Source organism: Gossypium hirsutum, chromosome D10, assembly GCF_007990345.1.
Source record: "Gossypium hirsutum isolate 1008001.06 chromosome D10, Gossypium_hirsutum_v2.1, whole genome shotgun sequence".
NCBI classification, from domain to species: domain Eukaryota; kingdom Viridiplantae; phylum Streptophyta; class Magnoliopsida; order Malvales; family Malvaceae; genus Gossypium; species Gossypium hirsutum.
This window is the reverse complement of record NC_053446.1, coordinates 31,506,219-31,532,308: the sequence shown is the minus strand read 5'-3', so window position 1 is coordinate 31,532,308 and position 26,090 is coordinate 31,506,219. Positions and strand designations below refer to the sequence as shown.

The 26,090-nt window shown below is 31.8% G+C and overlaps 1 protein-coding gene across 1 annotated transcript; it reads right to left on the bottom strand.

Annotated features, from left to right (window-relative positions):
* Positions 1 to 16,130: 16,130 nt before the first annotated feature.
* LOC107915511 (glycine-rich protein 23) lies at positions 16,131 to 16,610 on the bottom strand. The gene has a single exon (XM_016844662.1). The coding sequence runs from the start codon at positions 16,608 to 16,610 to the stop codon at positions 16,131 to 16,133; it is 480 nt and encodes a 159-aa protein (XP_016700151.1).
* Positions 16,611 to 26,090: the final 9,480 nt, after the last annotated feature.

The following is a 26,090-nucleotide window of genomic DNA, read 5'->3' as shown; positions in this document are numbered from 1 at the left end:
TTTGGAGCAGAGGTAACTTGGTCATAGGAGGGAAAAAGGCATGATCGTTTCGTTGAAGAGAGGTTCTCTTTTAGATGCAGGTTTTGAAAATTTAGGGCACTGTGTTTGTGGTAATCAGACCTGGGTTAGTTTTGATTTGGCAGTGTACAAGTCAAATGTTAGAAGTCTTCCAGTTTCTAAGCACAGATTCGACTTAGTTAATTCCCTACATATTTCAAGATAGGCCCATGGCGGGCTTTGGCAAAGATGGTGTTGTGGAAGTATGAGTCAAGATGGAGATTTGTTAAGTATGACTCCTATTTCAGTCAAATTTGAGAAATTATCTTTTAGTTAAACTCTACTAATTTATTTCAATCAAACTCTGATTAGTTTAGATTATTTTATTGTTTGACCTATGAATTTAGCTTATAAATAGGCTATTTTACAACATTAGAAAATACACCCATTAAAGATTAGAACTCATAACACATTTAGAGAATTTTGTGTTTATATTTTGAGGGTTCTTTGTTTTTGGGTTTTCGGAGTTTAGTTTTTATCTTCATCTTTTGTACTCTTCGTTCTTTTGCCATTATAGTAAAATTATCTTTGCCCGTGGTTTTTTTATCCTTTTTGGAGGGGGTTTTCCACGTTAAATTTGTGTATTCAATTTCTTAATTTCTTTCGCTATTTTTTACTTATTCGTTGTTTAATCGGGTCAACCCCCAACATATATATTGAAAAATATAAATAATGATACAATAAATTATTTATTGGTTAGGATATTTAAATTTAATTAACAATATAGATTTACTAATCAAGTTATAAACTATATGTAAAAATATAATTTCATACAATATATTATTATAAAATTTATATTTTAAAATACTAATATTTACTTAAATTCAACTTAACATCAATTATTGTAACGCCCCAAAAAATTGAATGTTTATTTGTAGGATTTTATAGTAGTTAAGTTTATGTATCTGTGGTTATGTGCTTTGCTTATGTGTTTGAGGTCAGGAGTTTGAGTCGTGTCTTTGGAAGTTTTACTAATTTAATTTTAATTAATCTCTACTATTGAACCATGGGCTTAAATTTAATTCTGTGTAAATCTATGTCAAGAATGAGCTTGCTAGTTCATTGGCTAAGTATTTGTCTACTCTCTGGTACTATGTTCAAGTATCGGTGTATGCGTTAGATAATATTTTTACTTAATGTTGAAAATTTGATCGGTGTTTAAATTAAATTAAACTTTCCTTTTTCTTTTTCCTTTCTACTTTCTATTTTTGATTTCTTCTTCCTTTTCGTCTCTTTCCCTTTTAGTTTTCTTTTTTTTCTTCGTTCAATTGCTGCTTGGATTCACACTTTTTGTCTGCTACTTTTGTTGGGTAAGTACGCGTGTCATTACTGCCAAGTGAAAAATTAATTGCATGAATTTCATTGATCGTAGAACTTCTGTTATATGGTGGTTTGTTCGTTTTTTTTGGAGTTGTTTCCAACTCGATTTGTTTAAACATTCTTTTAAGCAATTGTTTGGTTTTTTTAGGTGAGGATATCGAAAGCAATGATCCTTAGCACACTAACTCGAGTAATTGTTGTTGATTTTGTAGGTAAGTTAGGATTCGTTGAAGGTTTTGCATTAAAACTTTCGACATAGTTTTTCTGCGCGTGATTGTGTATTGTTGTCAATTAAGTTGTTTAATTGAGTTATGGAATGGTCGTTTTAAGCTTTGGGAGTCTTCTACATTGTTCTTACTTTGAAACTACTTCAGGTGCGTATTGAAAACCTAAGTTTTTGTAAATTTTAGATGCCAAAAAATATGGCTATCGACGTCACACGATCGTGTGGTAGGCTGTGTGAGCCACACAACCGTGTGACAGGCCATGTGGTAGGCCGTGTAACTCACTGTCTACCAAATAAAAGCCACACAGGCAAGGAATACGGGCTTGTGTCCAGGCCGTGTATGGTCATGTTAGTGCAGGGTTCACATGGGCCAAGGACACGAGCGTGTGTCCAGGCCATGTAACTCACTGATTACAAGATAAGGATCACACGGGTGGAGGACACGTTCGTGTGTTAGGCCATGTAAGACATACGGGCATGTGTCAGGTCGTGTGAAGCCGTCCGGCCAGCTACCTAGGCCGTGTGAGGCCACATGGGCGTATAGGCCAGTTTATGAAATTTTGCCATATATCAAGCACCGCTTGAGTTAAATACGAGCATTCTATGATGCCGTTTGAACTAAATTTGACTGTAAAAACTGATATTTTGTAATCTAGAATTTGAATACTGACTATCAATGTGCGTATTGTGTTTGACTAAAATTACTTGAACTGATCTACAGTATATGAACATGAGTATATCTGAATATTTACATAGAACTTTGTGTTAACTGTTATGTGAAGTATGTGTATGCATTGGATGGGAATTGAATCAAGAGGAAGTATTATGTTCTGAACCAGTGGTTAAATCCCTGGTATCCATATACTAATCTGGCAGCTAGTCTGCAATATTTGAAACATGTCAGACAGACATTAAGTGGTGTGTAAGGTTAGATGGGTTATGAATATCCTGTTTGGTGTGTTGGGTTGGTCGGAGATTGTGTGTGTAACACCCTGAATAATTTATTTTTGTTTCTGTAAATCCTGACACAATTATGTATTAGCTTCATTGGTTAAGTGTTCTGGGTGTGTGTGTGAGGTCTTGGGTTCAATTCTCACTTTTGGTAAAACTTTGTTATTTTGGATCCAAGCTTTACTCTTCTTGAGTGGGCTTAAATTAAATTATTTGTTAATCCATATTAGAATGAGCCTGCTGGTTCGAGTGGTAAGGAGTTAGTATGTTGGAGGTTTAGTGTTCAAACCCCTACGCAAGCGTGGGTGTTAATTTTTGCTTGGTTATGCGACAGAGTTTCGGTGGAGTTGGAATTCTGAGGTGGTTAAGAGTTAGTGCGTTAGTGAGGGAGTAGGAGAAAATCTGGGGATATGTCATATCTGTTTTCTTTAATTTTTAATTTTAATTTTATTATTTTTCCCAAAAATCTATCTTTTTATGTTTCCTATTCTCTTCTCTGCAAATTTTGTTCACTCTTGTTTTCCCCAATTTTACTCATCACCCATTAACTCTTATCGTTGCTTTTAGAATTTCGTTGCTCCTCACTCGGTTAAGGTAAGTAGGGTTGCGTCTGTTGGAGTTTTCATTTTATGTAAGGTGGGTTATTTCTTTTTGTGATGGCGTGTTGGTGTAATCATGAAATCTAATTTTTCTGTAATTATTTTGGTGTAGGAGAAGGCCTTGAACTGTGAGTTTCACTCCATTTGTTTGAACGGTGTTAGCGGTAGTTTTCGTAGTCGGTAAGTCGAGTTTTTGTCAGATTATTGTTAACAAATTCGTAATTTAGCCGCTAAATCAATGTTGGTACGCTGTTTCTTAGGTTTCAGAGCGCTCGGGATTACTGTAGCATCTAAAACGAGTCAAGTGTGTTCTCAAAACATAAAAAATAAAGTTTCGACAAAAATTGGAAAAGCCTTCTGTCGATGCCACACAGACGTGTGATTGGGCGTGTGGTTGGTCATGTATGAGACACGACCGTGTGTCTAACGAAAGTGTGGCCGTGCGCTAGACACGGCAATGTGATGGTGTGTGTGTCACCGTGTAAGCCATATTGGGCCTGTAGGCCCACACGGGCATACCACATAGGCGTGTGGGTCTTGGGCCAGGCCGTGTGGGCCCACACGAACATATGAGCCCATAATTTTGAAATTTTCCCTTGGGTTGCACAGGTCATTCCGATTTATTGTGGGCCTACCGTAGGGTCAGTAATGGCTAACCAAACCCTAAATTATGTGATCTAATTTTCTGATAGTCCACTATGTGTAGGACACCGATATGTATATCTGTTTTGTTTAAGTAGATATATATTTTATCTGTATATGAGCATGTTATGCATGATATTACTGTATCTATTATTCCGTATCTATGATTAGGGTGTGTTTTGTATATGTAGAAGAAGTGGTCTGTACGGTGACACTTCGCCTATATTCTGGTAGTTTGAATGGATTTTATCTGTAATGTGTCACATCGACACTATATGGTGTGTAGGGATGAGTGGGTGTTTTTAACTCCACATGGTGTGATGGGATGGTCAAAGATGGGGTGTAAAGGATGGGGGTAGGATTTTGCATATTTGTATTATTTAATTGATTTTGTTATCTGTATCTAAAATGGACATAAGTCCAAATCTGTATCTAACTGTATATGAGATTTCTGTTTGTATTGAATGTCTATTTTTGTTTGGTTACACACCGAGTTTATGAAAACTCACATTTGTTTGTCTGTTCTGTTCAGGTGATCCACAAACTTAGGCAGATCGGTATGACGGAGAATCACGGTGACCACGAATTCGTAAACTGTGAAGATTTTGGTTTTTATTTTAATTTAATGTTTATTTTTGGAAGTTTATAATAATTGGACTCTCTGGGTTGTTTGACTTTTATTTTGGTTTTGGAGGCGTTTTAACTTTTAGGACCACGTTTGACCAAAATCACGGTTTTACAAAAATAAAGGATTTTTCGAACACACGAATGAGATTTCCAAGATTCAACGTTTTTAAAAAAAATCGTTGTAGATTATGTTTAGGAAAATGAATTAATTAAATAACGCTTTCAGTAACTATTTTTAAACTAGGATGATTTATCAAAATAACATTGTTTTCAAAATCCCTTCCAAGTAACACTCTTGGATTTGGCCATAACATCTAGGTCGAATTTGGAGTGTTACATTTAGTGCATTAGAACTAGGCTGTAAAACTCGGGCTGTAAATTTTGGGTTCCAAAATTATGTTTCAAAAAGAACTAGTTTTTAAATAACTTGGATCGTTCTGAGTAAGTATGAGGTACACTGAGTCTCCGATGCTAATCCTGCAAGTATTTTTGAATTTAGATAGAAATTTCTGAAAACACTGTAGTTAGCACTTTCTAAAAACTATACCGAGCTAGTTAGAGACTAAAATCTCTAAAATACTACTGAACTTCTGATAATTTAAAGCATAAAATATCTGCTAATAAATACTGGAATTGATGCATAAAATTTTATACTGTAGACGAATTTGTATATACGATAAGTGTTCGTAGAACTCGTGATCGTAGTATTCGTGGGTGTGGTAGAGGTCGTAGGGGGATCGAGCTGAGCCTTCTTCTCTAGGAAGTATGTCAAACTTAGACACGAGTAAGACACTGATTTCTCCTGCTACTAAGACTGGGTCTCAAAGTCGCTCGGTTGGGGACAACGCATTGTCCCAAGCCATGTTAAGGGTGTTGGAGAGGGTTACTAGACCCCTTCTGGATTTGGGGGCAGTGGGTTGGTAATGAAACGACTCTGGTCCAATGGTGCTAAGGTTTTTAGGGGTGTTACTAGAGTCTCCCTTACTGTGGTTGAGTATTGGTTAGAGGCCATCGAGAGAATTATGAACGTTATAGACTGTATTCCTGAGCAGAAACTAAAGGGTGTAGTCTCTTTGCTTCGTAACGAGGCGTATCAGTGGTGGTTGTCGATTGATGAGGGTACTCAACCAGATCGTCTGAGCTGGGATTATTTTAAGACTACTTTCCAAGAGAAATATGTGGCCGTGAGCTATGTTGATGCTTGTAGGTATGAGTTCATGAATCTCACGCAAGGTGATAGATTTTTGGCCGAGTATGAGGCTAAGTTTTTGAGGTTGAGCCGCTATGCTCGATGCATGGTGGCATCTGAGTATGAGAAATACGTCCGTTTTGAGGATGGTTTGAGGGATAGTCGCGAAGGAAGTGTGAGTTTTCTGTTATGGTGGATAAGGAGAAGATCACTGAAGAGGTTAAGCGCATGGAGCAGTAGAATAGAGATCGAGAGAGAGGTAGGAATGATAGGGATTTAGAGCCCTCTAGTTCTATTCAGAGGCCTAAGAAATAGGTCAGACCTGATGGGCCTGCTAGAGTGGGGTTTCCTGTTGCTCTTACTAGGATTTAACCGTGTAGTGGTTGTGGTAGGCATAGTGTTGGAGGAGGTTAGGGGCATGTCTGATGTGTGGGTCATTAGAGCATCGGTTTAGAGAGTGTCCACAGTGTACTGATCAGTTGCAAGCTTTAAGACCTAGTTCTGTACAGCCTCAAAGGGCAGTTTAGCTGCCACCTAAGGACCATGGACAGGCTAGGGGTGGTAATGGTATGGGCCGAAGATAGAGAGCATTGGGCAGAAGTGCTAGTCAGGCTGAGGTGAAGTAGCCTACATTAGTTTATGTTGCTCGATGCCGAGAGGATATAAACGCTCCTAATGTGATCACGGGTACGTTCTTTATTTTTGATGTTCCTTATACGGCTCTAATAGACATATGTTCTGCACATTCCTATGTAGCTAGTATTGTTTTCAAAAATTTAGGGATTTCTGTGGAGTGCAACTCTAGTGAGATTACCGTACTGAGTTTGTTAGGGCAGTCTGTTCGAGTAAGTAGACTTTATAGGAATGTACTATTAGAAGTACAAGGGACTGTGTTTCTAGAAAATTTGATGGAGCTATCATTTGGGGAATTCGACTTAATTCTGGGTATAGATTGGTTGGTTGAGTGCCGAGTTAGTCTGGATTGTGCAACTAAGAGGGTTGTTCTAAGGACTGAGGATGATAAGGAGATAATAGTGATTGGTGAGCGTCGAGATTATCTATCTAATATGATATCCGCTCTTGTGGTTGATAAATTGGTTCGAAAAGGGTGTGAGGTGTATATGGCTTACGTCAGTGTTTCAGTTTCTGTGGACTTCTGTCGGGGATTTCAGAACAGTGAAAAATTTTTGAATATCTTCTCTAAGGAGTTACCGGGTTTACCTTCAAGTCAAGAAGTTAAGTTCGACATTGAGCTTCTATCGGGTACAGCTCCGGTGTCTATCGCTCCATATCGCATGGCACCGAAATAGCTTATAGAGCTTAAGGCTCAACTTCAAGAGCTTCTGGATCATGGTTTCATCCGTTCTAGTATGTCTCTGTAGGAGGCACCAGTTTTGTTTGTAAAGAAAAATGATGGTACCATAAGGATGTGCATTAACTACCAGCAATTGAATAAGCTGACTGTGAAGAATAAGTATCCATTTCTGAGGATCGACGACTTGTTTGATCAGTTCCAAGGGGCTTCAGTATTTTTGAAAATAGACATTCGTTCCGGGTATCATCAGCTGAGAGTTAAGGAAATGGATGTTCATAAGATGGCATTTAGGACTCACTATGGGCACTACGAGTTCCTAGTTATGCCCTTTGGTCTAACGAATGGTTTGGCTACATTCATGGATTTGATGAACTGAGTGTTTCAGTCGTATCTAGATCAGTTTTTCGTGGTTTCCATCGACGATATTCTGGTTTATTCTAAGACTGAGGATGAGCATGATGAGCATATTAAATTAGTGCTTCAAATACTCCGAAAGAAACAACTCTACATTAAGTTGAGAAAATATGAGTTCTGATTGTAAGAGGTGACTTTTTTAGGGTACGTGGTTTCTACTGAGAGGATTCGAGTTGATCTTAAAAAGATTGAAGCAGTGCTTGATTGGAAACAGCCTAAGAATGTATTTGAGATATGTAGTTTTCTAAGTCTTGTGGGATATTATTGATGGTTTGTCGAGGGGTTCTCTTTGATTGCAGCTCATTTGGCTAAACTTATACGCAATGGTGTTCCTTTCATCTGGTCTGATGCGCAACAATTGAGTTTTGAGAAGCTCAAGTCTGTTCTAACTCAGGCTCCTATTTTAATATAACTTGAATCCGAAAATGAGATTGTGGTGTATAGTGATGTATCACACGTCGGTTTGGGATGTGTATTATGCAAGATGGTAAGGTTACGGTTTATGCATCTCGTCAGCTTAAGTCACATGAGGGGAATTATCCAACACATGATCTCGAGCTAACTGCTGTAGTTTTTACGTTAAAGATCTAGAGACACTATCTGTATAGTGAGAGGTGTCTCATCTACATTGATCACAAGAGCCTCAAATACCTCCTTACTGAGAAGGAGTTGAATCTTAGACAACGTCGATGGATTTGGCTGCTCAAAGATTATAACAGCACGATAGAATATCATCCTGGTAAGGCTAATGTGGTGGCCTATGCTCTCAGTCGTAGAGCAATGAATGATTTGAGAGCGATGTTCACTCGTTTTAGTCTGTTCGATTATGGGAGTCTGTTGGCTGAGCTGTAAGTTAGGCCGACTTGGATTGGGCAGATTCGAGAAAAGCAGTTAGGGGATGAGTTTTTGCTTGTACGCTTTCGTCAAGTTGAGAGTGGCGGTACATTTGATTTTGGGCTGAATAAAGATGGGGTTCTATGTTTTTGAGGTCGGGTTTGTGTATCAAATGATTCTGATCTGAGACAGTCGATTTTGAGGGAGGTGCATGGTAGCCTTTATGCTATGTATCCCGGTGGTAATAAGATGTCTCGGGATCTCCGTGAACTGTACTGGTGGCCGAGTTTGAAACGTGAGGTTACAGATTTTGTTACTTGTTGTTTGGCGTGCCAGCAAGTTAAGGTTGAGCACCAATTGCCTTCAGGTTTGCTACAACCTGTTAAGATTCTTTTATGGAAATGGGAACTAGTGACGATGGACTCTGTTAGTGGGTTGCGCTTGACACCCATTAGGAAAAATTTTGTTTGGTTCATCCTTGATCGATTGACCAAGTTAGCTTATTTATTCCGGTTCAGACGGATTATTCTTTGCAAAATTTGGTGAAGCTTTATATCTCTGAGATTGTAAGACTGCATGGGGTTTCGGTTTCGATAATTTTTTATAGAGATCCTCGTTTCACTTCTCAATTCTGGAAGAAACTACATGAGGCTCTAGGTTCGAGATTCAACTTTAGTACTACGTTCCATCCTCAGACCGATGGTCAATCTGAGAGGGTGATTCAGATATTGGAGGATATGCTTCGGAGTTGTGTGATTGATTTCTAAGGTAGTTGGGAGGATTTTTTGCCGTTGGCTGAGTTCACCTACAATAATAGCTTTCAGTCTAGCATCTAGATGGCACCTTACGAGGCTTTGTATGGTCGTAAGTGTCGTACTCTGCTATGTTGGACTCAGTTGGGTGAGCGATAAAATTGGGGTCTTAAGTTGGTTTCTGAGACCGAAGGTAAGGTTAGATTGATTTGGGATAGACTGAAGGCGGCTTCTGATAGACAGAAGTCTTATGCGGATTTGAAAAGGAGGGATATCGAATACTCTGTAGGTGACTTCATTTTTCTTAAGGTTTCTCCGTGGAAGAAAGATTTAAGATTCGGTCGTAAGGGCAAGTTGAGCTCTAGGTTCATTAGGCCGTCTCGGGTTTTGAAGCGTGTGAGACCGATCGCTTATCAGTTGGAGCTACCTCCAAAGTTGGACCATATCCACGATGTGTTCCACGTCTCGATGTTGAGATGGTATTGGTCTGATCCATCTCATGTTGTCTCTGTTGAGGAGATCAAGGTTAGACCGAACTTGACTTTTGAGGAGGAGCCTGTTCAGATTGTGGATCGAGATATTAAAGTTCTGATGAGGAATTCCATTCCCTTTACGAAGGTTCTGTGGAAGAATCATGGCACTGAGAAAGCCACGTAGGAACCTGAAGACTCGATGTGTCAGCAGTATCCTCATATGTTCGGATTAGGTAAATTTCGAGGTCAAAATTTATTTTAGGGGGTTGAGTTGTAACGCCTTGAATAATTTATTTATGTTTCTGTAAATCCTGACACAATTATGTATTTGCTCTAGTGGTTAAGTGTTCTGGGTGTGTGTGAGAAGTCTTGGGCTCAATTCTCAATTTTGGCAAAACTTTGTTATTTTGGATCCAAGCCTTACTCTTCTTGAGTGGGCTTAAATTAAATTGTTTGTTAATCCATATTAGAATGAGCTTGCTGGTTTGAGTGGTAAGGAATTAGTGTGTTGGAGGTCCAGTGTTCAAACCCTTGCGTGAGCTTAGGTGTTATTTTTTGCTCGGTTATGCAATAGAGTTTTGGTAGAGTTGGAATTCTGAGGTGGTTAAGAGTTAGTGGGTTGGTTGGTGAGTGGGAGCAAATTTGAGGATATATCATATTTATTTTCTTTTATTTTTAATTTTAATTTTATTATTTTTCCCAAAAATCTCTTCATTTTTTTGACATTTCCTATTCTCTTCTCTGCAAATTCTGTTCCCTCTTGTTTTCCCTAATTCCGCTCATCACCCATTAACTTTTATTGTTGCTTTTGGAATTTTGTAACTCCTTACTCGGTTAAGGTAAGTAGGGTTGCATCTGTTGGAGTTTTCATTTTCTATAAGGCAAGTTATTTCCTTCCGTGATGGCGTGTTGGTGTAATCATGAAATCTGATTTTTCTGCGATTATTTTGGTGTACGAAAAGGCGTTGAACTGTGAGTTTCGCTCAATTTGTTTGAACGGAGTTAGCGGTGGTTTTTGTCGCTAGTAAGTCGAGTTTTTGTCAGATTGTTGTTGACGAATTCGTAATTTAGTCGCTAAATCGGTGTTGGTATACTATTTTTTAGGTTTTGGAGGGCTCTGGATTACTGTAGCATCTAAAATGAGCCAGGTGTGTTCCTAAAATGCAGAAAATCAAGTTTTGATAAAAGCCGAAAAAACCTTCTGTCGACGCCACATAGGCGTATGGCTTGCCGTGTGGTTGGCCGTGTGCGAGACATGACCGTGTGTCTGACGAAGGTGAGGCCGTATGCTAGACTCGGCCGTGTGATGGTGTGTGTCTGGTCGTATGGGCCACACGGGCTTGTGGGCCCACATAGTCGTGTGGGTTCTGGGCTAGGCTGTGTGGGCCACACGAACGTGTGAGCCCACACGAGCAAGTCACATGGGCATGTGGGCCTATAATTCAGAAATTTTCCCTTAAGTCACACGGGTTATTTCGATCGACTATGGGCCTACTGTAGGGTCTATAATCGCTAACCAAACCCTAAATTATGTGATCTAATTTTCTGATAGTCCACCATGTGTAGGACACCGATATGTATATCTGTTTTGTTTAAGTAGATATATATGCTATCTGTATATGAGCATGTTATGTGTGATATTACTGTATCTGTTATTCCGTATCTGTGATTGGGGTGGGTTTTGTATATGTGGAGGAAGTGATTTGTACGGTGACACTTCGCCTATATTTTGGTAGCTTGACTGCATTTTATCTGTAATGCGTCGCATCAACACTATATTGTGTGCAGAGATGGGTGGGTATTGTTAACTCGACATGGTGTGATGGGATGGTCAGAGATGGTGTATAGAGGATGGGGGTAGGATTCTGCATATCTGTACTGCTTATCTAATTCTGTTATCTGTATCTGAAATGGACATAAGTCCGAATCTGTATCTGACTGTATATGAGATTTCTGTTTGTATTGCATGTCTATTTCTGTTGGGTTACACACTGATTTTACGAAAACTCACATTTGTTTGCATGTTCTGTTCAGGTAATCCACAGACTTAGGCGGATCGGTATGACAGAGCCTCACGGTGACCACGAGTTCGTAAACTGCTAAAATTTTGGTTTTTTATTTTAATTTAAGGCTTATTTCTAGAAGTTTGTAATAATTGGACTCTCTGGACTGTTTGAATTTTATTTTGGTTTTGGAGGCTTTTTAACTTTTAGGACCACGTTTAACCAAAATCACGGTTTTACAAAAATAAAGGATTTTCCGAACACACGAATGAGATTTCCAAGATTCAACGTTTTTTTTTAAAAAAATCCTCTGTAGATTATGTTTAGGAAAATGAATTAATTAAATAATGCTTTCAATAATTGTTTTTAAACTTGGACAATTTATCAAAATAACACTGTTTTCAAAATCCCTTCCATGTAATACTGTTGGATTCGGCCATAACGTCTAGGTCAGGTTTGGGGTGTTACAGTGTGTAGCGATTGGTATTAAGTAATTGCATCTGTTCTGTTCTGTATCTGAGTATAGCTTGGACTGTTATCCTTCTATATGACTCTGATCTATACTGAATGAATTGTTTCTTGGTTCTAAATCAACATCTTAGATATCTTGGCTTACTGTTAATCTTTTGAATATGTAAATAGTTAGGTTCTTTTCTAGTATATTAACTCAGTTATTGTTGAATGAATTTTAGGTAAATCATAGACTTGATCGGGTCGGCAGATGGGGAGCTCGATTATGTGTTTATACCGTTTAGTATTATGAACTATGCTAGTTATATCCGTAGTTTCAGTTAGTTAGAAGATAATGTTGAGATACTGGTTTGTCTTTATTAAACTTTAGCAGGCTTTAAAAGTGTGTTACCATAAATTGTTGAATGTGTTTTGATTATCGTTCGTTGTAACTCTCTAGGCTTGGCCTTATCGTTTAGGCCGGGTATAGGGTGTTACAATTATCATGTTTTTAAATTAAACTTATATAAGTTCTAATTTTATAATCATATTATTAATTAAATTTTATGATAAATTTTAAAATATAATTCAATTAATACATATAATCAATAAAAAATAATTAATAAGTGTATTGTATTTATTATAAACCATATATTCAAAAAGCTTAATTTTTATTATCATACTAAGTTAAACTCTTATAAAAATTAGTATTGTATTTATTACAAACCATGCATTCGTCTTCTAATAAAAAAAATCAAGCCATTTAAATGAAACCACAAATGTATAATTGAGAGCTTCATATAAATAAAAATTTTGAAAAAAAAAATTGAAAAAAAAAAACTTACTGGAAGAAAATTCTTTAACAAATGGATATAAATTTTAAAATAAATTTACCTATCTTTAGAATTGTTATTAAATACTAAAAATGATATTAAATACGTATATGTATGAAAATCACAAATATAGAATACAAATTTGTGTTTAAAAATAATATTCAATACATAATATTGAAATGCATAGCTTGAAACTAATTAAAAATAACATATAAAATATGTACGATACTAAGCGTCTGTTCGTTTCACTGAAAATGACTTCCAGAAAATGATTTCTGAAAAATGACTTACTTTCATGGAAAAGTTAATATTTTCTAGTATTTGGATGAATCTGTGTAAAATATTTTCTCTTGTTTGCCAAATTTCTTAAAAATATTTCATAAAAGTTGTTTTCAATGAAACAAATATACATTTGAGATTTTCTATCTTTTCATATTGTTTAATTGAGTTTATTTTATATCTACAAATTTATATTTTACATTTTTTTACATATATTAAAAATATTTTGTTAAACTCAGATTCATTACAACGTCATTTTTTAGTTACATAACTACCAAGTGAGTATTTTTTATTTCAAAATGTGACATCAACAAAATTGAAAAAAAAATTAACAAGGTCAACAATTGGACTTGATTTTTAAATCTGAAAAGTAGAGAAACTAAATTCTTGAAAATAAAAGTATAGAGACTAAATTGTAAATTTGTGAAGAGTATATAGATTTATCACATATTTTAACCTTTATACTACAAAACATTTATTATTAATATATTTATTACTGTAATAAATATTTATTATTAAAATATTAATATTGAATATTTTCAATAATATGTGAAGAATATTATTTAAATTTATTATTTTAAAATTTATTATTAAAATAAAATTGAAATATTAAATAATTTATTAAAATAATAAATTATATTAATTATATTAATAGTTTATTATATGACTAAATATAAATAATTAATAATTTTTTATATGACTAAATATAAATATTTAATAATATAAATTAAATAGGTATGTTTAATAATATTGAAAAATATAATATTTTATATTAATATTTTAATAATTTTAAATATTTTAAAAATAAAACTTATTATCAATATAATAATATTAAACTTGATTTAAGTTAATTTTTATATAAAAATAAAATTACCTATAAAAGAGTTTTTTTCCAGAAAATGACTTACGCTTTTCAAAAGGGTAGAGGAAAAAAGGCTTATTTTACGTTAACCTGTAAGTCATTTTTCGTTGACCAAATTGTTTTCTATGAAACAAACATAGGAAAATGCAGAAAACATTTTCCGTAAAACCTTTTACATTTAAACCCTAAATTTTTGAAAAAATAATTTGATTATCATTGTGTTGTCATCAATTTTTTGTCAGTGTCGAGTTAACTTGCATCAACTCAATCAAACACATTATTAATATATATACAATTCATGTAAGTAGTCACCTATGCATAATAAAGTTAAAATGTATAAAAATATAAAAATAAAATTTTAGTTGAATGATAAATAAAATGTTTTTACTAATGCAATTGGTTTAGGTTCAAATCCTACCATATGCATATTTTTATTGTTTTTTTCTAAATTAAAAAAAAAACTAAGTATCCTCAGATAATAAAATTTATTTAAATTATAGAAGAGCATTTTCGAAATTTTCTTAACTGAGTTGGTGACCTGTTTGAGGATGACATCAACTCTATCAAGAGCTTAAATTATAGTTTAGATAAAATATATCAAAATAAAATTTTAGTTAATGGATAAATTAAAGGTTTTGCTAATGCAATTGGTTTGAGTTCAAACCCCATCATATATGTATATTTTTATTTTTTCTTAAAAAAGACTAAAGTACCCTCAAATAATATAACTTATTTTAATTACGGAAAAACATCTTGTAATTTCCCTAATTGAGTTGATGATCTGGTTAAGAGTGACACTAACTCAGTGAGGAGCTTAAATAACAGTTTAGATACACAAATATATAAAGAAAAAAATCATACAAAAAAATATTACTTTAGTTCAAATGGTAAATGAAAAAGTTTAATATGCATGGTGTCTTTGGTTCAAATCTAATTATGGATAAATTTTTATTGATTTATAAAAATATAAAAAGATAAAAACACCTACATAATTATATAACTTATTTAGCAAATAAAATGATTTTTTTAGTAATTCTCTAATTGAGCTGGAATTCAATTAATAAGTGACACCAACTCAATAAAAAACTTAATAAATAGTATAAATATGCTAATAAACAAAATGTTAACAAATGTCATACATTAGTAGAACATATAATCCATTGATAACTTAATTAATATTATTTTATAAAAACTAAAAATATCATGATAATGTTATAACATTAATATTGCTTAAATAAAAAATAAAAAAATACTTATTTTTATAATTATGCATATGTTTCATTTAATTAATATACAACTATATTATATTTTGTTAATATAAATACAGTATGCACGAGTAAGAAAATTATAGTATATTATATATTACAAGGTTTTTAAGTTTATAATGTATTCATACGATAAAAATTTGACATATGGCAAGAAATGAATAAAAAAAACTTTTGTGGAGAGAAAAATTGTAACTTAAACCCCTTCACATTTTAATATAAATTTTAAAGGTGTTCTGCAAGTTATATTTTTATAGTAAATTTTTCCAATACATAAGTTTTAACATCATTTGAAAAAATCTTTTTAAGTTTTTCATTATTTTTACAAATTAAATACAATAGTAAGATTGAAATAAATATTTAAAGATATAAATAATGTTAGAATAAATTACAGGATATTTAAATCTAATTAACAATATTAGTAATTAAAATTAAGTTAGAAACTAATTTCACACAATATATTATTTTAATATTTATATTTTAAAAATAATTTCATAATATTATATATCTAAATTCAATCTAATATCCATTATCATTTTTTTTCATATTAAACTTATAATCATCTTGTCGTAATAAATTTTATGACGAATTTTAAAAAAATAATTCAATTACTGCATGCAATCGAGAAAACTAATTTATTTATTGTAAGCCTTTAAAAGATTATGTAAGTGTGAAGCTTTTAATGGATCCTGAGTTGAAGTCTTAAAAAAATTATGGTGCTCCATTTCATGCATTCGCCTTCTAAGAAAACGGATCAGTGAAGATTTTGTGGGGAAATCGGGTTGACGATGGCAATATAAATCGATGGTTAAAGAAACCAAAGAATTGCTTAATACAAGAAAATGGATCAACACACTCATAAAGAGATACAATACCATGCTTTGCTCAAACAACATTAAGAAAGTTTCTACGACAAACAGGACGAGCAACAACCACCCTATTGTCCACAAAGAAACCACAGCACCAACTGGAACACCTAGACGCCTAAGGAACAGAAAGCAATTATTAGATGAAAGTGGACTTCAAAAACACATTCTACTTAAGGAGGTGGCAAAATGCCACCACCAGTTGCACCTCCGCCAGCATCACCTGCACCACCACCATTACCTGCTGCACCGCCTAAACCTCCTGGTCCACCTAAACCTCCTGCCCCACCTAAACCGCCGAGACCACCAATGCCATGATAACCGCCTATTCCCGCTGCACCACCAATTCCACCATATTTCCCGATCCCACCAAGGCCACCAACCAAATTAGGCAGACCGCCAACCATGCCTGCATAGGCACCCATCCCCGCAAAACCACCAACACCACCATAAATAAAATTCTTCTTGTCATCAATAGCATTACCCTTTGGTGAATCTGCCTTTGGTGCATTGGCTTCCAGCATTTGCTCCTTCGCGCTATCAGATATCGTGGTTTGCTGGGTAACAAGGCCAACATCGCCAGGCACAGTACGTGCATGACTTGCATGCATAGTAACCAAAACAAGCACAAACAATGCAAATGACCTACCCATTTCTCTCCTCTATCTCTCTCCAGATATTGTCAAATTGCTGCTCCCTTGAGTTAGCTAGCTTACATGGAATTGCCTTACATATATATAAGAGATTGAAAGGTAGGGGACAGTTGAGGGTAATAAAGAGGGTGGTAAATGAAAATGAGACTTCACTCTCACGATCTCGAGAAGGTAACTTCTTTGAAATTGGCACCAGAGTCTTAGTTGGATGGGAAGAAGAGAAATTTAAGAAAGTCATGTGTTATGTCGTCCGCGAGAAAGGCCATTGTAGGAACTTTTGGTTCGGTGCGGTACATCAGTACGGATAACAGAAACCTGAAGTCTAGTTGACACTCGATAAAATATGTAGCAGTATATATATATTTGCCATTGGAGTTATCAAGCATGAATAAGTTGTTAGGAGTGACCATGGATTTTTTCCGAATTCTAGTCAAATTTTTTCTTCAACTGAGTTGTAATTAAATCAAAAGATTGAGGAAATTGTTGTAGGCGGCCAATGTCTATATCATTCAATATAGGGAAAAAATTATAATTTAAAATTTAAAATTTAATGTTTCAGGGTAAATTTCATAAATTTTAACTCAATTATTAATAGCTTTTTCCTACTCACCTAACATTTTTATATTTGTGCTTTTTGTTCACCAACTAACAATTTTTAAAATTGAAATAATAATAAATTTAATCATCAACATTTATTCATCGTTAATTTTTATTTTAAAAATAAAAAATATATTTTTATATTTTCTCTCCAATTTTCATTTTCATCTCTGTCATTGATCTTTATTCAATTTCCAAACTTTTTTTTTTCAATTTAGAAATTCCCAGTTGTGTTCTACCGTGGGTGTTGCAATTCTAAAATTATAAGATTGACAAGGATGAATAAAAAAGAGAAAGAATGGATAATTCGTTGTTATTTGTTATTATTGAAGTCGTTTGCCAGGTAGTCGATGCTTTCCTCAACAATCGAAGATATTGTCTTTGTGTCGGGGTTTTATCCTTGACCTCCACAAAAAGCCGTTGTATGGTTCATGAAAGTGAACTGCTTCAATTGATGGAGATACAACTTGAAAGAGCTTAAGGGAGAAGCATTAGTATTATTCACAATAATAATCATGAAAAATGCATGTGCAAAGATTCAAACCAACAACCAAAACATATGTAGCTTTTACCTTGCATCCATGGTACCACTTGAGCTAACTAAAGACTACATATGCTTTGATTGGTGGTTCAAATTCTCGTATGAATAATATTAACGCCTCTCTCGTGAACTTTCCGTGAAGTGTACAGTGGCTCTTTGTGGAAGTTAAGAATAAAACCACTACACAGGAATAATACTTTCGATTGTTGAGAGGGTAATATTAACTATCTGACAAACAACATTTTAAAGAAATTTTCCTAAAAATTGATTTTTTCAACAATTTCTTAATAAACTTCTAAACTAAAATATATTTTAAAAAGTTAGTAAAGAATTTGTAGAAATTCAATGATTATCCAATTCTTCAAACTAAATATAAAAAATGGTAAACGCCTCAAACTATTTGCATTGGATTCTTGTATGGTTGCATGAAAGAAAGCAACCTGCAAGCAAAGCTGGTTCAAATTTAAGCATTCAGAAGACTAAGACTACTGCACAAGGAAAAGATTGGCCAATAAAACCTTTTTGGTGTCTGCATTTTTTAGCATTTATGTCTTCTCCTATGAGATGACTTTAAAATGTCAACTTTCTGAGGACAAATTATAACAGCAGTATCGGTAACCGGAAAGCCCTCTGCAGAAACCTCAGTCGAAGACAATTAATCTGCACAGTTGAAGCCCCAAGTTAGCATATATGCTTAAAATTATGCTTCAAGTACTTATACTTTCCATACTTATAAAATTTAATTCCTTTTTTTTTAGAAATATATTTTCTTTTACATTTCGGGTTTTAAAATTAAATTTAAGAATTTTTTTTCTGATTTCAAAATTCATTTTCAATTGTTAATATGGTTATATTTTTTTATTAAATTTATTAGTGTGACATTTTAAAATAAAAATGATTCACTTGGTGATAGCCATGAAACAAAAAATGACTAGAAATGAATCTAAATTTAATAAATAAATAAAAAACAGTGTTAACAACTTGACTGATCAAAAATTAAAGAGACAAATTTTTAAAATAAAAATAGAAGAAAATAAATTCTAAATGTACGAATAGGAATTAAAACATATTTTACGCACCAACTATTTAAATAGTGGCTATATTTTGATAACCTATACTCTATATAAAAACACAAATTTGAAGAAACTTTTTAATCAATGACAATACACTTTAATAATAATTAATATTAAAAAACTATTTTTTTAAATAATAGCATTTTTATTCATTTAAACTATAGAGTTGGGTCTAATTTAACATATTAATAATAATTAATATTAATTATTAATAATAGATAAAATCATATTAATACAATTTTTTCTGGTGAGTTTTTATTAGTTTAAATTACATAGTTGAACATATTAATTAATTAATTATTAGATATTGTTTTTAAATTAATTTTGATTTAATTAATCTTTCAATTATATATTAATAACATTAAGATTTTTCATTATAAATAGCATTTAAAGCTTAAGCATTTTCAAACAAATAACATTCAGTATTAGTATTGATAAGTTTGAAGTGTCTTAAAAATAATAAATATTATTGTAACGATTCTTCGAAGAAGAAATTTCGAGTCATATTTAAATGACAATGGTAAAGAGATGAAAAATTCTTTTAATAATTGATGAGATAAAATTATGATAATTAATTCATCACAGATTTACTTAATTTATTATACACATTATTATAAATTTATTTTAAACTCACATTTATTCACTTTTCACTGTTATTCTATTATCTAATATAAAAACTTCACTATATAAGTACGTTCTTATGAATTTTATTTTTACTTTTTCCTATTTTTTAATTTCTATTATAATTATAATTTTATAAAATATCCAATTTACAAGAATAAATTATTATAATTTTATAATTATTTAGGTGATTTGCAACTATAAAGTAATTAATTGTATAAAAAATCTAATGTTGATCGAAGATGACAAAATGGATGATAGATTAAAGAAGAAAATAAAGATGGAAAATGATGACGGGAATGATAGCTTAAACCAGAGATTAAATAGAAAATTTACATATATTTGTATTATTATTAGTATTTATTTTTAAAATAGATTTTATTACGTTAGATATTGTAATTTGTCTAAAACCACATTTATTTGAATCAATGTCAAGAAGTTAAAGTTTTTCTTATTTGTCTTTAATTTATTTCACAATATTTTTATAATAAAATTAGATGATTTACTATTATGAAATTGAAAATAATCTCATTCTAATTAGACAAGTTGATTTTAAACAAGATTCATTAAATTTAGTTTGATTATATTTAATACAATTTGAGTTTGCTTTTAATTAATAACATTTTATTTTGTTTTAAATCAGAAAAAAATAAATTATAAAATGTTAAAAATAATCTTTAATATTAAAATTAAAAAAATTGAAATTAATGTTTTAATATTAATTTTAAAAATTAATAGTTAATTTGATCATTTTAATACAATAAAAATTATTATTTTTATAGTGTACAAATATAAATTAAATCAAACTCTAATATCAATTTCAAAATATTTTATTTATTTATTGAATTTTAGTCTTTAACATATTTACATAAATTTTTAAGATAGAATTGTTCTTTTTACTTTTATTCAAATTTATAATTAGTGTTGAAGTAATCCATCCTCAATTACACTTTCAATTTATACTATTCAGTTTAATCAATAATTAATATCTTATTATTTTAAATAATTTCGTATTTAAAGTGAGATTAATTCAAGTATTAAACCACAAAACTCAAAAAAGAGATACTAATTTTGTAGAGATAAAAAATATATAAAAATTGAAGAATAAAAAGTATATATTTATAATATGTTCATCTTTTAAGCATTATATAAATTTTTTTTAATATTGTAATATTACTTAATTGTAATTTGAAGTTTTTTTTTATTCTAGTTATTTTTAACAATTATTACTTGTGCTAATGGTATGAAATAAATATATTTATTAAATAATAAAAATATAAATGCACATATGATATTGAAAGTTAGTTATTTCAAAAAATATATTATATGTAGTGCTAAGAGAGCTGTGGTTAAATTTCTTGTTAGTACCTCAAAGACCAAGGCTTAAACCTTGTCGGTATATTGCGTACACAACCTTAAATCTAAAAATGAAAACCCTAAATTTGAAATCCCTAAAATTTAAGATAAACTATATTGATAGTCACTCAACTATTAGTAAATTCTTTTTTTATCACACAAATATGAAAAATTATAAAAGTTGATCACTAACGCTACTGAATTTACTTTTTTGGGCTTACCTGCCATTAAATGTCTAATAGTAGTATATGACATAACAACTTTAAAAATGGAATAATAACAAACTTATCTCTCAACATATATATATTGTATCAAATTGATCATTATTTTAAAAATTTTAACCCTCAATATTTATAAATTGAGTCAATCTAATTCTAATTTTAAAAAAATATTAAAATTCAAAATAAATAAATTAGTAAATAAATTGAAATATGCTCGACTTTCTTGATACTTGATTTCTGCATAAACAATATAATTTATTCCAGGAAATCCTTTCAAATAGATAAACTTTAGCCTAAGATAATTTCCAACTAATAACCAAACTATTATTGATTTTGGCCTTGCCTTGATTCTACAATTCGTGACATAACACTAAAATTTTACTGGTAAATTAAATATAATATATAATCCTTGATAAGTAAGAGGATACACAAATCCATTACACATTGTATGTCCCAAGTCCTAACCCACTAACACTAGTTTTAAAAATAAACCCAACAATTAAACATTACCCAGATTAACAACGTCATCCTTCAATCTTTCTGAAAGACTTCGACAACGTAATGAAACTCGAAGGCAACGATGTTATAAAAGCCGACCCAGCGTAAACAAGCTTGGAACAGCGACTTTATTGTTCTTTGACTTGGTGAGTCGGATCTGAAACCAAACAACTGGTGGAAGTGGAACCTACATCAAACATTTTCTTTTCCGAAGCTCACAGGCTTATCCGGCTTTGATTCTTTTACGTCTTCACTGTGGACCTTGACGAGATTCTTGGCCCAAGCTTTAGGGTAGTCAAACGAAGTGGAGAGGTATTTGAAGAATGCTTCTTTTGATTTGATTGTGTACCATCCGTACTGTTAGAGTTAGAGCCAGGATTACGCCAAGAGGTTTTTGGGCGTTTCATAGGATTTGAAGCTTTAGAAGATCTTTGTAACACCCATGGTAGAACACAACAGGGAATTGCTAAATTAAAGAAAGAAGTCTGGAAATTGAATAAGGATCAATGAAAGAGATGAACAAAAAGTATACTTCTTTTTTAATTTTTAATATATATATTTAAAATAAAATTAAATTTGTGAGTTAACTTTATTATTATGTCACTTTTAAAAGTTATCATATTATCTGCCCGTAAATCATTTAATGATTAGTGATAAAAAAATTTAAAAATATTAATAATTATTTTATAAATTTTAATAATTATGTAATAAAAAGAAAACTTACTAATTAAATGACTATTAATGTAATTTATCCTAAAATTTAAACATCAAACGTTTAAATGCTAAATTTTAAATCAAATCCATTTCCCTATATTTAATCATATAGAAATTAGCTGCTTACAACAATTTTTGCAATGTTTCGGTGCATGTCTAGTATGTAGCAACTGTAATATCCAATTTTAGCCCGGGCCCAAAAAAATAAAAGTGCTCAGTCCATTTACAAATAAATATCTTTTACGTGGTCCAAATTACAAACCCAAAAAATAATTACACCAGCCCAACCCAAAGCCCAAAGCTAAAGCAGAAACCCTAACCCAATTACAATGTAGCCCAAAACAAAATTTTCAAAAGCAGAAACTCTAGTAGCAGCACACAGCCCCTAGCGTCGCAGTAGCCACAGTTCCCCTCCGCGCGAGTCGCACCTCCACGTATACCGCCACGTTTATAGCAATAAAAACACAATGTAAAAATAGAGAAAATAGCAAAAAAAAGAAGAAGAAGAATATATATAATTTCTGTAATTTTATGCGGCTATATAAAGCAGATTGTGACGCTATAAAAAGGAGAGGGAGAAGAAATAAAAAGAGCACAAAAAAAAAACAAAATCAAAAAGTTTTGAAAAGGTGATCTGAGTTTTTTTTTCTTTTTTTATTATTTTCTTTTTCGTTTTTTTTAATTCTTTTCTTTGTTTGTTTACTCATTGAGACAAGAGTTGAAGAATAAGGAAGGTTACCTTTGTAGTGGGGCTGCCGGATCTCTGTTCACTCCGTGGCAATCGGAGTTCGGATAGGTGATGGCGCCTCTTTGAATGGCAAAAAGGAGGCTAAGGGCTGAAACCCTAGCAGAGGCAGAAGCAGTTTTTTTTAAACGTTTGTTGCAAATAATTTTTCTTTTTTTTTAAAAGTAAATTTTGGTTTAAATAATGACACAATACGACGCCGTTTTGAGCTAGAGTCCATTGCCAAAACAACGTCGTTTGGTGGCCATGACCCATGCAGTGACCCGACTCGGGGAAGGATCCGCGTCTTTTGTAACACTTGGGCAAATTCACAAACAGTCCCTTTTCTTTCGCAGGGTAATTCAAATCGATTCTTTTATTTCATTTAAATTTGGCCACGCTTTTTGAGTTTCATTCCAATTTGATCCGTGCCAAGATGCAGCGTTTTGAGGGAAAGGAATATTTCCCATTCGGTCCCCATGTTATCCGCGCGTCATATTTTGGCCCTCAGTTTTGTTTTTATTCTCATTTTTTTCCTTTTAATTTTGTTTTAAATTCAATTTAATCATCATTAGTTTGATTTAATTTGCTTGTGTTTTATTTATTTAAGTATTGACTATTATGCTATTTTTTTAAAATTTTAAATTGGATATGATTTGAATGTTTAAACTTATTATTAAATTTATCATTAATATTATCTAAGTTTATTGTATATTATTATTTTAGATTTATCACGTTTTATTATTTGTAATTTATCAATATTATTATTGTAAATTCATCGTAACATTATTTTAAATTTATCATGTATATTTATTTAAAATTTATCATTAATATTTAAAATTTATTATGTACTATTATTTTGGATTTATCACGTATGATTATTCTAGAATTATCATCAAAATTTTTAAATTTTATATGTATTATTATTTCAAATTTATTATATATTGTAAATTATCCAATTCATTTCAAATTGTAGATATTATTTGTATTAAATTGTACATTCATATATATTATTTGTTTTAATTCATGTATTGTTTTAAACTTCATCCATATACATACTATTTATTTTGAATTATACATGTTACTTATTTTTTTAAATTTTTTTAATTATTTTTCTATATAATGTATATTCTAATTTTTCTTCATACTACATTTGCTTAAATATTTTTGTATATTGTGTTTTATTAGTTGTTTTAAACAATTTACTAAATGATTTATTCCAGTTCATTTCATGTCTTTATTTTACCTTAAATTGATTTGCATAATAGTTTTTTAGCCTATTACTTACTTCATGTCGTTTTATTTATGTACCTTTTCTTTGGAATTAAGTTTGTTTTATATATTATTTCGAGTTCGATAATTATTATGTGTGTTTGGAGTTTGTATGCACATATTGTTTAGTACTCTGCCCATGTATATTATTCCATGTTCATACATTTGCTTTTCAGTTCTGAACATTACATCATAGTTAAAATTTCCGATTTATTTGCCAAAAATTTATTATTTCATTTCTTTTCATTTCGAATAAATCAAATTTATATCATTGTTAATATTGCATTAAGCCTTCACTTTGATCCAATTTCGTAAAAAAGGGAAAATGAAGTTTGTAATATGTCGTCTTTGGAACAATGAGAAATCGTGCTCTAACTTACGGGGTTTCGATTTTCTCATTGAACTAAAGCGGTTAAACATTTTAGTTTTCAAATATACAAAGTTTCAATAAAGATTTTTAAAAGGTTAGCTTATGCTCGAGAATTCAAACATGGCATCCTAACTTACGGGGCACGACATCTTGTTGCCTCGGGATGAGAAACCTTTTTACATTCATTCAAATTTATCCAAGCATTGTTTTAAAATATGGCGTTAATAAAAAGAGGAATTGTTTTTGAACTTTTCAAATTTTCGACATTCGACTTTAAGACATTAAACAATCACTTTGGCACCAATTTTGGGCGTTACGAGGGTGCTAATCCTTCCTCGTACGTAACTGACTCCCGAACCCGTTTTTCTTAAAACTCGTAGACCAAAATCATTTTTAAGGTGATCCGATCACACCTCAATAAAAGATCGGTGGCGACTCCAATTTTCATTTTTACTAAGTCGATACTAATTTTTCGTTTTCAAAAAGTGGTATCGACAGAAAAACTTGTGTATTCGTACAAAATGTAGGTATCTTATATATATAGTAAGTCTACTATCCATTTTAAAGATTGAGTTTAATTTTGTTCAGGTTTTTACAAATCTTTACCTTTAATAAAACACCATTAAGAATATAATAAAAATTATTTAAAACAATCTCAACATTTAAAAAGCTTGACTACATTTTTAAAATTATTTTAGACCATTTATTAGGTGTTTAGACATACTTAATACTTTAAACAAATTTTCGAACATTCAAAATACAACTTTTCAAATTTATTCAAGTAAGAAAATGTTAAATTCAAATTTAAAATCAACATTTATTTTTCACATCTCCTTCAAACATTTTTAAGGTTTTAAAAGTCATTTTTAACCCTTTCTAAAGTTCCATTATGAAATGAGAACATTCGAGTGTCGTTTTGAGTGATTTCAGGTCTTAAAAACACATGCTTTGTGGTGTAAGCTATTGAATCTAGTGCCCTAAGTGTAGTTTTTTTGTTAATATATATTTATAATTTTTTTCGAACTGATTCGTTAATAAAACAAATTCATTTATTACAATTAATACACTTTGTATTATTGTACTCATTAGTTTCTATTGTTTAAACTGATACTAAACGGTATTACATGGTTGAATCATAATTCAGAAAGACAACTTGTATTAGTAGACGAACCTAAACATGTCATTATTCTAATAAAAAATGAGCAAACTGATTGAAAGATTAATATGTCATCTATCAAGTCCAATTAGGGAGATGTTTTATATTGGGCATCGGAGCAGATGACTCCCAGAAGATAGAGACATAGATGTGACTGACTGGACTAGCAGTAGATCAGACTGTACCCAAGTAGAATAGATCCTGAATTCGTTTATTGATTTATTGACTTGTGACGTTAATAGTGTGGCATACCTAAATCTTAAGTGGATGGCGAACTATGTATGCGTGACTCGTACACTTTGATGGAAGTAAAAGCCTGAGTTCAAATAGATAAGGA